This window comes from Camelus ferus, chromosome 31, assembly GCF_009834535.1.
Source record: "Camelus ferus isolate YT-003-E chromosome 31, BCGSAC_Cfer_1.0, whole genome shotgun sequence".
NCBI classification, from domain to species: Eukaryota; Metazoa; Chordata; class Mammalia; order Artiodactyla; family Camelidae; genus Camelus; species Camelus ferus.
Genome location: NC_045726.1, coordinates 3,500,527 through 3,515,640, shown reverse-complemented (window position 1 = coordinate 3,515,640; position 15,114 = coordinate 3,500,527). Strand labels below are relative to the sequence as shown.

At 42.1% G+C, this 15,114-nt stretch overlaps 1 protein-coding gene across 1 annotated transcript in view; it reads left to right on the top strand.

Moving 5' to 3' along the window:
* The window catches only part of SPOCK3 (SPARC (osteonectin), cwcv and kazal like domains proteoglycan 3), a 131,368-nt gene extending 122,158 nt beyond the window's left edge, over nucleotides 1-9,210 (top strand). Inside the window, 4 exon segments of the mRNA XM_032470773.1 lie at nucleotides 1,829-1,891; nucleotides 4,650-4,708; nucleotides 4,710-4,770; nucleotides 6,767-9,210. Coding sequence (XP_032326664.1) covers nucleotides 1,829-1,891; nucleotides 4,650-4,708; nucleotides 4,710-4,770; nucleotides 6,767-6,930 — 347 coding nt within the window. The 3' untranslated portion in view covers nucleotides 6,931-9,210.
* Nucleotides 9,211-15,114: the final 5,904 nt, after the last annotated feature.

Here is a 15,114-nt window from a genome sequence, read left to right as displayed (position 1 = left end):
TATACGTTTGACAATGGAAATGCACCTCCCTAAAAGTGACTAGCTGTGAGTGTGGGAAAGACACATGTGTATATTCCTATTGTGCACATGTAGATATTTCCTTATTTATTTTCCTAGTGACATTCAGCTCAGAATTGAGTGGGAAAATAAGAATGCATTGTTATCATTGTATGGAAAACTATCAATTCATGATATGACATTCAGGTAATGTGTGAATGGTTCCAGTATAAGGATTTGAGTTTTTAAATTCAGAAATCAAAACAATGAAGAATGTTATTTTTAAAAACAGCTTTTTTTTTTTAATTAACTAGTAGAAGATTTTAATTCTTTTTTTCTTGTTTTTTAAAACAAGTGTTGGGATTCATTACTTGTAAATTCAATGACTGAATTAAAGCCTATATTCGATAACTCATGATTTTCATACACCTTTAAGCAGATAAAGTCAGAATTTCCCATAAAGTAAAAACATCGGTAGATGATGGGAAATAAATCTTGTGTGTAAGTCTGTGCTGATGCCCTACACCGAGCGTTCACATCTCACCGTGTCCAGACCTTCATGCTCTTGGCCACCTCCCTGCCCTTCCATCTGCGTCCGTTCTTTGCAAGTGCGTTTCACGACCTGTGAAATCTCAGTCAGGCCCTCCGCGTACTCCCGAGTGGAAGGCCAGAAGCAGAGAGGAGAAAAGGTATTTCACACTCCCGTGCTGTATGTGGAACAGCCTGATCTACCATGACTTCTCTGGAAGCATTGCACGCCCCTCACACAGAGCTGGTGGGGCTGTCCTGAGTTTATTCAGTGAGGTTGCTAATCAAGAGTCAGGTTTTTCAAACCAATTACTTTTTCTTCACACGTTAGGATCCTCTAGAGAAAGCATTGTTGGCCTTACGTATTAAACTGTAAAATACATTTCAAGTTCTTTGTCTTATTTCCTCATTCCACTTTGTTGCTTTCCTTGAAAATTTAATAACTGACTATTGCTAGCTTTATACTAAAGAATTTTTAATTATTTGAATTAATTATATCTTGCTTTTCCTTAAAAAGTTACAGTGTAGCAAAATAAATACTAATTTATTGTTCTGCTGTTTCAATGGTTTGTGATACAGTTTTACACAGCAAGTATTAATATCAAGTTTTTAGAATATGAGTAAAACATTAAACTATTTTCATATAAAATATGTATTATATGGAAGAATATGTATAATTATATATAATAATACAAGCCAAGCTACATTGTGTCTATTTAGAATTTTACGCTTCTGAAAATATTCTCCAGTCGGTTTGAAAGTTTGGAAAAGTAGACAAATACTTATTTCCAAATTGGTTTAAAGTCTTGTTTATTTTTTAAAAGATGACTTCTCAGAAGTTACTGTATATTATGTCCTGTTTCCCAATTGCATGTATTGTTGAAGCATCTGGGTGCAGCTAAGAAGACCGAAGCCTGTGCACATTACTCAGTGTCAGAATCTATAATAGCACCTTTGAAATTCCTCGGAAACATTAACTGTTTCCTAGATCATGTTTGAGTGCAGTGCTGTTTCTCTCGATCATAGAAACTCTTCTATGTGAGGAAAACGTAACCAGGGAGCTGTTTAGGCAGAAGCCCCTCAGCTGTGTTTACCTTAATGAGCTGATTGACGAGTGAAATGAAAGGAACCATTTTCCATCCTATAAGTGAATTTTATGATTGTACATACATGTATCTACTTGCAGAATACTTAATATGTAATATATCTTCTAAAGCCATGTGACTCTTCGTTTTGGTAATATGGAACCCACACTGTCTTTGTTTAACGGTAACCCTTAAGGTCATGTTTAATGCTGTTGCAGCCCCGCCTTGCCAAACGGAGCGCAGCAGCCTTCGGAAGCGGCTTGAGGTGAAGAAGTTTCTGGGTGAGTAGCAGGTCACTCTCTGACCCCTTCAGTGCTCACGTCAGTAACCCCAGGGAGACAGCACTGGGAAATCAGTGTTCATCCCACAAAGGTAGACCACACTGAATTTCATCAACAAAGCTGATGAAGTTTTGGAAAGCCATTAAACTTACTTCTATTATCTGACCTGCTGAAAGATGATAGGTGTGTTTTACTACCCTAATGCAATGCTCATTTTGAAAGTTATTAAGTAAAAAAGAGATTTAAACAATGCTAAAGTTAAAGCATCAGCAGAAACTTCAATTCTAATTCTGTTGGTAACAATTCAAGAGTTGATGGCATGTGTGTATTCAGAGACGAGGGAGAGAGAGAGGCAGGGGTGACACGTGGCCTGAGTACCTCAAGGAGAGGTGAACAGGCCTTTTAGACTGTTTCATCAGTGCTTTTTACAACTCACTTTTAGTAAGTTAATGTATGTAGAAGATGATGGATGAATAGATAGATAAATTCCAAATTTTATCCAAAGCCTTGAAATACTTGAATGCTTGGCTGTCAACAGATTGTGAAACTATTATGTATGGTTATTTGCTTTATTCCTGTAAACATACAATTGTTAAATAACCTCTTTTGGGAATAATTTTAGATTCAAAAATTTACAAATGTAATAGATAGTCTCATACATCCTTCACCCAGCCTCCCCTGAAGCCACCTTACTTCCCAAGAATGACGGTTGGATGTTTGTCAAGTCTAAGAAATTAACATCAATACAGTCCTGTTAGCTAAGCCTCAGACTTTGTCTGGATTTCACCAGTTTGTCCACAGTTGTCCTTTTTTCTATTTTAGGATCCAACGTAAAACACCACGTACAGTTTTGCTCTTACTGTTTTCATGTATATTAATGCTCCTGGGTATTTGACATATAACTTTATGTTTTTGGATCTGATTAATCAATTTGTATTATATTATGATTTGCTATTTTTGTAATTACCATATTGTATGTTTACATGAAAAGATTTTACATATTACTTGAAAATTCAAAGTTCAAAATAAATAGGCTAATACTTTGTAATGCAGCATTTTCAGATGTGAACCGTCATCATTAGATCAAAGCTACAAAGTATCATGTTTCTTTTAACTCTTTTGTAAGATGCCCCACAGTCCTGCTCACAGGTGTAAAGGTGATGTTGGTAACTGGCTTTGTTTGTGTCTACAGATGGAAGTTCAGCACGTACAGTGGGAAACGCCACTGACCTTCAACGGTGAAATGTTTTAGACTTGATCAATGTCTATTAGTGACAGATCTATTAACATCCAGGCTTTGGTAATTCAGTGTTACCAAAAAATGAAAACATTCATTGCCCAGCTGGGAGGAGTCACCTTTGTTCACAAAAATGTTCATAAAAGTGGAAGTCACCGCTGCAGAGCCGTGCCCCTCCCCCGCGGCCTCCGCGCTGTGAGAGGCGGGCGCTGCCTGCGCTCCAGCCCCAGGCTGTCTCGGTCGAGGCCGCAGCTCCAGCCTCGTTCTGACGACGCTCTTCCACTTTCGAGGTGCACAAGCACTGGAGATGAGTTAAATGGTCACACTGACTCTCGCTCTTAACATTTTTATGTCAAATATGGCAAATCATGGTGGTTTTTAAGAGGTAGAGATAATAATGCTGAAAATTTTCCCAATTTTCGCTGGCCTTAAATCCACAGAAGGTGTTCTCATGTTTTCTGTGTTGGCGATATTCTGTGTACCTCATGGAAAGACCAGTAGTTCAAATATTTCAAATGAATCAGTTTTAAATTAAATTGGTTACTCATATATCAGAATTTTTAAGCTTTTAAAAAGGATTAAATAATGAGCCCATATTGTTGCAAGACTAGATGAGAGTTTCACGTTTTATCCATTTCTTAGTCATTGGTTTTCTTTTTTTTTTTTTTCACCAAATAAATATAGTGTGTCTGATTGTTGAGAGAAAAATTGGTCAGGAAAGACAGGAAAATCTAATCTCCAGAAGCTTACATTGTAGTGTTGTACTGTTACTGAAGACCAGGAATTCACTTCTCAATTATTAGCTGGACATGATCACTGGCAGTGTGCCAGGACTATGTTATATCCTATAGGTGTGAAACAGATGTCTCTCTTCCCTACTAGACTGAGTTTAAGAGTTGCTCATATAACAGTGAAAATCAAGAGCATCCAAAGTGCCCAGAGCATATCACAAGATACTGGTGAAGCCGTGCAGTAAGACACACACACACACACACACACACACAAACAAACACACACACGTGATGGAAGAAATATATCAGAAACTCTCCTGCTTAACAGAAAGGGGTCACGTTTAAGTCAGGTTTTCAGTTGCAAGAGGGAGGGAAGGGGAGAGGGTTCCAGATAAGGAAGAGATTCCTGTGGAGATGAAGCCTTCTGGGTCTGGAGGAAGCAGCAGCTTGACGTGGGGAGAGCTGGGGGTGTAGGAATAACAGTCTGGGGAGCGAAGGTCGCAGGTGGCCATGCACCTGGTCTGGGGGACTGGGTGTCACGGCATCCGTCAGATTCCAGTTCTGGGTGTCCTGCCCCTGAAAACGGCACCCTTTGCAGAGTGAGGAGAGGAAAGACGGAAGATTTCTCAGCAAACGACACTCACAGTGGCAGTTCCTCACAACGAGGGCGGGGCCCCAGCTGCTCTGTCCTCCGGGCACCACCGGCTCCCCGCCCAGGGCCGGGCCCACGCGTGCCTGGCTGAGTGACCCGAGGAGGGGCACCAGTCACTCATCACGGTATGTCTTGCAGGGCAGTACATCCCCCAGTGTGACGAGGACGGTTACTACAAGCCCAGGCAGTGCCGCGGCGGCGCTGGGCCTGTGCTGGTGTGTGGACAGATACGGAAACGAGGTGGCGGGCGCAGACTGTGGTAAGAAGGGGGTCCTCCCTCAACACGCTCTCCACACTCACTAGTACTCTGTGCAGACATGGGACATCGGGGGGCGGGGGACAAAGACTGGCTCCTAGCACACTAAAACCTCGTATGAATAAGAAATAGGACCGCATAATTTAGATGGTTTAAGAAGAGTTACAAGGTGGGCCCCTTCGCTACTTTAGATACAGAAAGTACGTTAAATGCCTCACCTGTTCTTCTGGGTGGGGAGGGCAGACTGCTCCGGGCCACCTGTGTCCCCACCCAGCACCTCCTGTCTGTGTGCCCTGGAGACGTTCACTAACGTTCATGGGCAAAGGCTCACCCATGAAAGAAAAACAAACCTTTTTAAAGTAAAGGTCCATAAATTGTAGGTTTGTGGCCATCTTTCCTTATGTTTGGGGGAGAAAATACACTTTTAATTGTTTGAAGGGTAATAATAATTAATATTTTAATCGTTTTTCTATGCATGCATTTTACATATATACCTAAAAAGTAGTATTACAATTAAGTTGAGCATCATATATATACATTTTAAAGTTTTAAGTGTGACATTACTTTTGTCTCATAAAATATTTTTTCAGAATGCAAGTTTTAAATTAGTATTTTTGTTTGTACCGTGGAAAATTTTCTTTACAATAGCCACTTAGCTGTATAGACACATAATACAAGCGCGCGTGCACACACACACACACGGAATCAATGGATTGTGTTTCCATTAATTCAAATGACCAAAAATGAAAACAAAGTTCTTGGCCAGTCTTGTGTTTTAGAAAACGTTTTCCTCCTTTATGGGATTTTGAAACTGACACACTGTGGTTGTTTAGAAATAGATAAGTGGTAAACAGCATAAAAGCAATAGCATTCAATGATGAAATGCCTGCTTTGCGTTTATTTATTCCATAACACTTTTAATAGCTTGGCTTTGGTTTTCTGATCAGTGTTTTCAGATTTAAGTAGGATGAAGTCTAGTCAGTAGCTAACAGAATTGTAACATGTGTCTGTGATACATAGTTTAAACGGGTTGCATTACTAAGTACTTCAGTCATCAGTGATGCCAGTGATGGATAAAGAATTTCAATTTATCTTACAAGTAAAAATTATATGGAGATGAATTTAATAAGTGTCGGAAATTGTTTGGGGAATATGACTTCTGAGTTTTCTCAGCGTGTTGAAATTATTAAGAAAATACAAGAAGTTGCAGAGTAGAAAAAGTTCTCTTCACGTGTGGATCTCCGTGCGTTGTATTGTGAAATCAATCAGTTATTAACCGCACTAGATTCCATTGATAGCATTTGTTATAATTAGCTTCCACAGAATTTTAGGACTAAAATATTAGGAAGTGTAGAAAATAAACACACCGTCTTGAGGAGGTGGAAAATGAATACATCCTGAGGTGTGTGTGCATTACTGCCTCCGTGAATAGGAGCTGATGTTTTCCTAAATATTTTTAAAGCATTGACTGGCTGTGTTAGCTTTTTATTGTTCTGGTAACAAGATCCCACACAAGTACATCATCTTGTGGTTCCAAACATCAGACGTGCAGCCCGGCTTCCTGGAGCTCAGGGCAGGGCGTCCTCAGGGCTCCTTTGGAGGCATTGGAGGAGAGTTTCCCAGCCTGGTCCCCACTTAGAGGCCACTGGGTCCTCTGCTAACGGACTGTTTCCCTGACTTCAGAGCTAGCCGCCTGCACCTCTGACTGTTCCTTGTAACCACACCTCCCTCTTACTTTGACATGGGCCTTCTCAGAACTGGGCTGAGATCGTATCACTGGACTAGAACTCTTGTCTGTCAGACCTCAGTAATAATTCTGCTTTTTACCACATGAATTTTAACAAATGATGACAAATGGATCTTACCTTATTTTTGTTAAGAAAGCTAAAGAGCAAATTAGAATTTTATGAAGTTCCTCAGTTTTCATCACAATTTTCTGTCCATCAGAAATTATCCCACCACTCAGTCAAGTAACACCACTGTTTACCGCTTTCCTAAGCTGTTGATTTTGAGACCTCGGGAGATTTTGCAAGTGGAGACTTCAGAGAGTGGGCCGGTGACATGGGCGAGGATGGTGTGACACGCGGAGAGGATGAGATTGGAGACGATGAGGAGGAGGAGGGAGACGATGACGATGGCGGGGACCAGGACGGCTATGTGTGACCGGCGGGGACGGAGCCACATTTCCGCCATTTACACGGCGATGCCTACAGAGAACTACCTTCTTGCCCAAAAGCAAAATGAGTCTAAAACTCACTTATGTTTTGTATAATTATTTCAGATACTGCAACTAAAATCCTAGAGCTTTATGTTTAAATACAAGTCATTTACTTTGAGTTGTATCTGTCCTGGAGAAAAGGGACATGTACGGGGTCTCTCCTGACAGCAGAGTGCGAGGAGCTCGTGGTCTCGACAGACGTCCGTGAGAGCAAACTGTAAGTTGGTCACAGACGGAGCAGCCAGCGCTGGAGGTCGTGTGGGACACTCTTCTGAGAGGAGTTCTCAGTTGAATCTGCAGTAACTTATTAGTGGCCTGGGCCCCCAGGATCTTATAAAAATATGCATGACCTTAATTGCAGCTCCCAAGGCGCCTCTTCCTAAAGCTAGAGCGACTGACTCAGAGGTGAGTGAGGTGAGAAAGACAAAGTCCATCCCTGAGTCCTCCGTCGAGCTTGTCATCCCAGTGATGCTTTTCATTATGCACTTATTCTGGATGTGATAAGACATCTTAAAAATGGCAAGTATGGAATACCATGGATTCTGAAAGGTAAACCCTTAGTTATCCTTTCTAAATTTTGTTTTAATGTGGACAGCAGGCTCATGTAAATTTTTTTTAAATTTTTAACCAGCATGGTTTCTTTACCTTTCTAGGTTTCTTGATCTTTCTGACCAGCAACATAGGGTGCAGACTTTAAAGTAGAAAGACAAAAGATAAGGATTCTTTTAAACTGTATTTTCACAAAAAAGTTTGTCATTTGCCCAGTACCAAATTTTAAAATACTAATTCTTATTTTATTTCCTATCTTAGATAAAAATTTGCATTTAATCTAAAAATTGTGCCATTTTGTTACTGGTATTGAAACTTGGCAGGTGTATGGTGCCTTGCAAAGTAGAGACAGAGTGGTTTCAGCATGCGTACTGGCACAGGACAGGAGTCCACAGACAAGCACACCTAATTAACCAGTTGATACCAGTGATGTCACTGCTGCTGGGATGAAGAAAATGGAGTGTGTTTCTTTCTTTTTTCCTCTTGTTACATACTTGCCACCTGGGCTTGTGTATGATTTTTGTGTGGAGTAGCATCTGAGATTCAACTGCAACAAAATTACTTTAATTGTTGTATTTAAGTTAGCATGTTAGTTAATTGTGTAGACCTTTTGGCACATCCTCACTTTTAGTTTACCAGACCTATGGTTTTGTGCTCATGATAAAAATGGAAAAACCTGTTGGATGTTACACATTGGTATCGCCATTTAAAGTGGGTCAGCTGGTTTCCCAGTATATGATCCACTGAAATATAGTTGGTGGATTCTTTCCACGTGATTTATACACACTAAAAAAATTTAATGCTGACTTTATGTGATATTTAAGGTGTAATGCGTTTTCTTTATTACTGTTTATGTATAGTTTACAAAATAAAGAATCTTGTAACCAAATTAAACTGTGCTGTAATGATTTTCTGGGGCATAGGTAGTAGCATGAAGGATTATTAATCTGTTTCTTGATTTTAAAAATGGATACATCACAAACTAGCTAGAAAAGTTTTTTGAAAAAATTTTGAGTTTCAAAGTCAGAGCTCTTGGCATCTTGGATATTGTTTTATTATATATGTTTTAAAAGATTTTTGTTTGCTTGATTGTTCTGTTTTCACTTAAAAATCTTAATTCTTATTTCTATTTTAGATAAAAATATGCATTTAATCTGAGAATTATGCCATTTTGTTGCTTGTATCAAAATTTAGAGAAGGTACTGTATGGTGCCTTGCAAAATGGAAATAGAAGGTTTTAGCATGCGTTGTTTCATTTGTCATAGCATTGCAAAGTAGATCATTTTCTTTGTTGAGGGTAGTATTCTTAAACCCATTTTTGTGGTATTATATTTATTATATTTAGCTAAATTTCTGTAGCAACAGCATTTTTGAAGAGTGATAGAATAACCCTTACCTGTTTAACAAAAGTGTAAGAACCACAAAATGCAACTTGTGGATTGATTGGAAAAAGAAAAAAGATCAAATTCTGTATAAAGGTTTAGCAAATTAATTCAAAGTAACAAGTATGGTGGTCTTTAAGTGAAGCTGTTTTTTTAAAGACGTATCATCTTTCAGGCTCCCAGGAAAGCAACCAATTCAACCGAAAATATAAAACTGAAAATATGTATACATCACTACACTTTATATAAAGTCTGTGTGTGCAGTATATATTTATATAAATGTGTTTAAAATTATATTTGTGACAGATCTCTTGGTCATTTAATTCATTTTGAATATTTTGATTTAATATAATTATTTATTTATTCCAAAAACATCAATATTGAGCACCTACTGATGCCCAGGCACTATTCTAGGCACAATAGAGTCACTGGTGAGCAACATAATTGTGAAGTTCTATTCTAGGGCAGAAGGAGGTAATACATTTACCCCAGCCCATAACCGAATGTAACTGTGTTCACCACTAGGGAAAAATCAAACAAAGCTATTTCCTAGACTTAATTTGAATAACAAGGCCAATGTATTTAGAACACTTAAGAAGAGTCCTTGAAATGAACTCAAATTTTAAAGGAATATTTTTGATTGAAAAGAATGGAACTATCCAACATTTTGTCCTTTCTTAAGTTAAATTCTGAGGCTCAGGCGTGAAACTCTGCTGTGCATCCTCAAGCCTGTTTCTCTCTGGTTATCACAGGGGCACATGTAACATGCAGAAGACCACAAGACAGTCTGAGTCACAAGGTCAAATGTGAAGTCGTTAGAGGACGGGAGTAGAAACTTACAAATAAATTGTCAGTGTTCCTGGTGTGTCAGAGGCTAAATGGGAATTGGTGAACGCTTTTTGTCGGGCACCCTGGATTTGCTCACAGTTTATTTACCAGTTCATTTATTTAAGTGGGTTTAGAGAGTTTCACAAATGAGCTCTTGCTTTGAAACAAACATTTTGCTGGCGTGTTTGGTACAAATGGGTGATACCGCAGGTGAACAAAGGTGCGGTCTGCCTGGAGAGAGGACTGGTGCTTTCAGTGCTCACAGAGATACTCCTGCCATGGGGTGGGCTCCCCAGTGTCTGGACCCCTGCAGACCCTGGGCGTGAGGGGCTGGCCACTGTCCTCCCTGATGCTGAGTTCTTCCGAGTGCTCAGCGGATGACCCGCCAGCGCAGAGGCAGGGGTCCTTTCCATCACTGGGTCCTTATTGGCAGGTGGGGGAACAATGTTGTGACCTTTAAAAGGGTGGTGGCAGCTCTGTCTGACGTGGCTAAAGAGTCTGGAATGGACTTTAAAATTCTGCAGCTGTCCCTTGAGTCTCTGGCAAGAATGGCCTTGGGTAACAGGCTTGCCTTCAACTGCCTGCTTGCAGACCAGGGCGGACTGTGTGTCATAGCTGGCCCTCCTGCTGTCTCGACACTAACACCAGCAGGACTGTTGAGCGAAGTGCCCGCGAGATCTCGGGGAGGCCCCCTGGTTTCCCAAGCAGAGTCAGTCCGACCTAACAAGGGTTGTTTGGACAAGAGTCCACAGCACCTCCTGGTGTTAACCCACCTCCTTCCTTTCCAGGCCTTAGGTGGCTACTGTTCATTTCCTCTTTGGCCCCTGTCTCTTTAGCCTTCTGGTCCAGTTTGCGTCTGCTAGCCTCCGGTGGTCTCAAGTAAGGCTCAGGAAGGCTTAAGGATTTCAACCCATCCCAGCAGAGGGTGGCCTGGTCCCTGCAGGTCCTTGGAACAGTCAGCGAGGGATGCCATGGTAGGCAGTGCTCTGCAGCCCCAGCCAGCAGGAGGAAGTTTCAGAAGAAGAGACCTCTGGGCCCTTAACCCTTAGGAATAAGGGGTGTAGAATCTCTCAGGGGGAAGGGGACAGGCTGGGATCTGGGATCCTGTGCTACAGTGCTTGCACCTGGACAGATGTCTCCTCGAGCAACAGGACACAAAGAAACTATAAGGGACTAAAGATAACTGCTTGCACATGCTGTTGGGGTGAGTTATGAACAAGAAACAGAAGACCAAAACCCAGCTGCCGCTTCTGCAGTGTTGGAAGCAAAAGCAGGTGCCAGGTGTGATCCCCGCACAGGGCACCACCGTGTGTGCTGGCCTACCCACCGAGCCACCCCTCCCACCCGACCCCTGGACCCCCCCCACCCCATTTAAGGGAACTGACCCCACCCTGGGGAGGGAGCAGGGGCACCTATCACTTGTTCTCGTGCCCTGTGCTGCAGCACGAGTCCTGGCAAAGCCTTGGAGTGTCTCGTCCGGCCTCTTCAATTTCTCCTGATTCCAGAGCCCAAGGACCTGGGTAGGTAACAGAAGGGGGAGGCAGGAAGGTGTGGACTGAGGGCGTGGAGGAGGAAGTGGAGCTGAGTGTGGACTGGAGCCCAGACCATGGCATCAATGTGCATGTCACACAGTTTGAGGTATCGCCCAAATCTGGGAAAATCCTTGAAAAGCGTTTGTTAAAAAAATTACACAATTTCTAAAAATCTGTGATGTAGAAGTTGCCGTCTATCAGGGAGACGGGGGTGAGGGTGGGGAAACTAAAGACGTGGCCCAAGATGCACACGTGGCAGCCTACGTCAGGAGGACGGGTTTGGGCAAATGTATTTTCCTCGTGAATTTGGGAAAATGAAGGAAGGTGCTAACTGCAGCGCAAGCTGCTGCCGGCAGGTGGTGATGGCAGCCAGCCTTAGGAGCAGACAGACTCAGCTGCTGGGTGAGGAGGCGCCGAGGACCCTGTGGGTCGAGGAGGACTGGAGGGGAGCGTGCAACCTGCTCCCTGGGTCTCCAGACCAGCCTGGGCCCCGGCGTTCAGCCCCCGGATCTCCACTCTGTCCTGGGTTCTCTCCGTGGCTTCAGGCAACACGCACTTACTCTGAAAGGCACGTACTTCCCTGTAGGGAATTTAATGTCTATTTCTTTGTTTCAGTTTTGGGGAGCAATTCAAACTGTACAGCTTGAAAAAAGCACCTTGGGAAATTTCCAAATGAAAGATGTCTTAATGTGAAAGGCTATCTTCCAGTCTTAGGTATTATATTTTTCTCTTTTACTAAGTTTCCTGTCTTCGGGGCAGTAACACTTGTTAACATGCGGCGAAATGTTCAATTTGTGTGGAGATTCCTGTTCACCATTTTATCTTCTTTGAAATCCCTCGGTGCATAGTTACTTGGGGCCTGTGGGAAAAGGCATATTGGATGACAGAATGACAAATGGGAACGTTTGACAATCTTCCATCAGTTTTGATCCCTTTGGGATCTGATGTCAGTAAAGTTGTGGTGATTCAACTTGTGGTGCAGTGAAGTATGTCTGCAGATGCAAGTCAGGGGGACACTAGAAATACACTTTTCTGTTTACAGTGACAACACGAGTTGAAGGATTCGTGGTGGCGTGAAGGGCGGGAGGAGAGGGCCTCTCCTGCAAGGTTGATGACCTCGGCCCGGCACAGGGTAGTCACAGTGGCTGCCACCCTGACGGATAGCGTGGCCCAGAGGTCGAGCCCTGCAAGAAACCAGAGTGTGCCTTCAGGCCCCTGGTGCTGCAGGCTTCCCACCTTTGATGGAATCCCTAGTTCCTGCATCTTTTAAAAAATTTTTTTACTGAAATGTCGTTGGTTTACAATGTTAGTGCCAGGTGCAGAGCAAAGGGATTCAGTTATGCATACGTGTATATATGTTTTTTCTTTCCAGATTCTTTTCTGTTATATGTTATTAGAAGAAGTTGAATATAGTTCCCTGTGCTGTTCAGTAGGTCCTTGTTGTTTATCTATTTTGCATACAGTGACGTGTGTCTGTTAATCCCCAACCCCCAATTTATCCCTCCACACCTTTTCCTCCACATTTTAAATAAAACCATCACCCTGCTTTCACTGTTTCAGAAATTCCTCTGAGTGGAGCGGGTGCACAGGATGCTTGGCTGTTAAGTGGAGGGCTGTCAGAGCTCTGAAGCGAGAGGGCATCGCCAGGACGTGTCAGACCCAGATCATGTGATGTGAAGTTGTGAGTTACTGGCTGTTGCCACAAGGAAGCAGGGGGGCGTCACCGTGACTTGATACCCAAATGTAAATACGCAAACTGAAGCTGTGTAGGAGTTGTTGATCATTCAGATGCTCTTAAGAGGGAGATTTTACATAGAAGTATATATAAAATAGGATATTTTAAATAGAATGATAAACAGGATAAATTTGAATTTGATAAGTAAGATTTTAATTAGCATTAATTATATAGATGTTAATGGGCCATTTTCTTATAACTTGATACAGAGAAAAGTGACCTTCCAGGAGAGAGTCTGTGAACCCTGGGAGGTGCTTGTGGACAAGTCAGAGCTGTCCCAGGATGTGCAGAGTGAGTGCTGCTGGTCTCTGCCTTGGCAGCCTTGTTTGGTTGACATGCTCGTGGATGAGTATTCTTCTAAACTGTTTGCAAATAAGCGGTGCCGCTCTGGGGCCTGTCAGCATTTTTAGACGTGTGTGTTTCCTCTTCAGTCAGCTTATTCCCTGCTGATGCTCAGTTTCTCTCCAGGTGGGGAAGGCACTCTGCCGTCGAGTGTGTCTGCACGCCCAGGGTGCAGCCACCCTCCCCAGCGCTCACACACGCGCTGCAGGTTCTCACGTGGAATAGCGTTCCAACAGCCGGGAAGGGGAGCCACCTAACTCGCTTTAGAACTAGGAAGTCGTGCCTGTTTTGTTGCTTGTTCTAGAATCTGTGCTGTCTGATACCTTCATCTCCAGCCCGTGTGATTTTTGGACACTTGAAGTGAGGCCAGTGCATCTGAGGAACAACTGAATATTTCACTTTGATTAATTTAAAATCAACACTGAAGCCGCATAAAACATTTCTGCTAAACACAGCTTCATTGTTCCCATGGACTGCATCTCACTTGCGCTGTGCACAGTATCACTGCAGGTCTGTAGTGCGTGTCTGGGACGTGTCGTCTCCACCATACGCCTGCGTGAGCACGTGAGGGCTCAGCGTGCCTGGTTAACAGTAGGAGGCTTCTTAACTTTAGAACAAAGGAGTTATCCTGAACAAAAGCCACATGGAGATGCAGAAGCTGGTGCTGCTCCCGGAGACGTGGAGGGGCAGAGGACGTACTCGGTACATCGCACGATTCCCAGCAGTTCTAACCTGGGAGAGCAGCGCAAAGTAGAACAACTGTGTGTCGTGCAGAACAAATGTGTTAAAGTTGACAAGAGGGACAATATTGAGACATACCAGCAAATAGACAATGGATCTGATAATGATTTTCCTTTCAACACTCAAAAACTATCAACAAAGCTAGTTATCAAAAATTATAATTAATTTTAAAATGTAAAGACTTTCTAAACAGACCATCAGCTTGTACCTTTAGCCAGCTAAACATTTTTAGTGGAAAAGAAATATATTTAGGGAATGTAGTATAATACATAGGTATAGAATAATATAATTTATTATATTTTATATATAGAATATATATAGAATAATATATTAGGGGCAGCATATTTAGGGAATGAGAACTAAAAAGATACCAAGTTGGGATAATTTAGTCATAGTAATATATAAATAATGTGTATTTTTCTAATGTTATAGAAAGGCCTAATAAAAAGAAAAGGCAAGACTACTGTATTAGCTGAACTGGAATTAGGATCCACTAAGGTAGCAGGAAAAGCAGTGTATCCCATGATTTTTTAAAAATTGGAAATGCTGTGGGGAAATGGTTGGCAAACATTGATGGCAAAAATATTTGACTTACTATTTGTAAGATAAATATACTTGATATTTTACCTGAAAAAACTCCTCTTTCTTTCTGTTGCATTCAAATGAAAATTCAGTCTGGAAACACGTAATGAAGATGCTTTTGAGGACTTACTTGAGCTTGTATGCGTATGTGCTTTATAAAGTATAGCGTGTGGGTGGCTTTGATGGGAGGCAAACAAATCATTGTTTATTCCTCTTTAGAGGAATAGGTGCTTCGATTTGGGAATTGATAGCCTCTGCATTAGTCTCAACAATGCAGGATGGACCACCGAGAATTTTGTTAAGAGACTTTTACTTACAGCCAGAGAGCAGCAGATGACAAGGAGACAGTACGCTGGTCCCTGTGTCGAGGTTGCCACGTGGACACAGGATGCAAGCACGCCAGTCAAGAGCCTGTCAAAACTCCCTTGCATTTTTTTA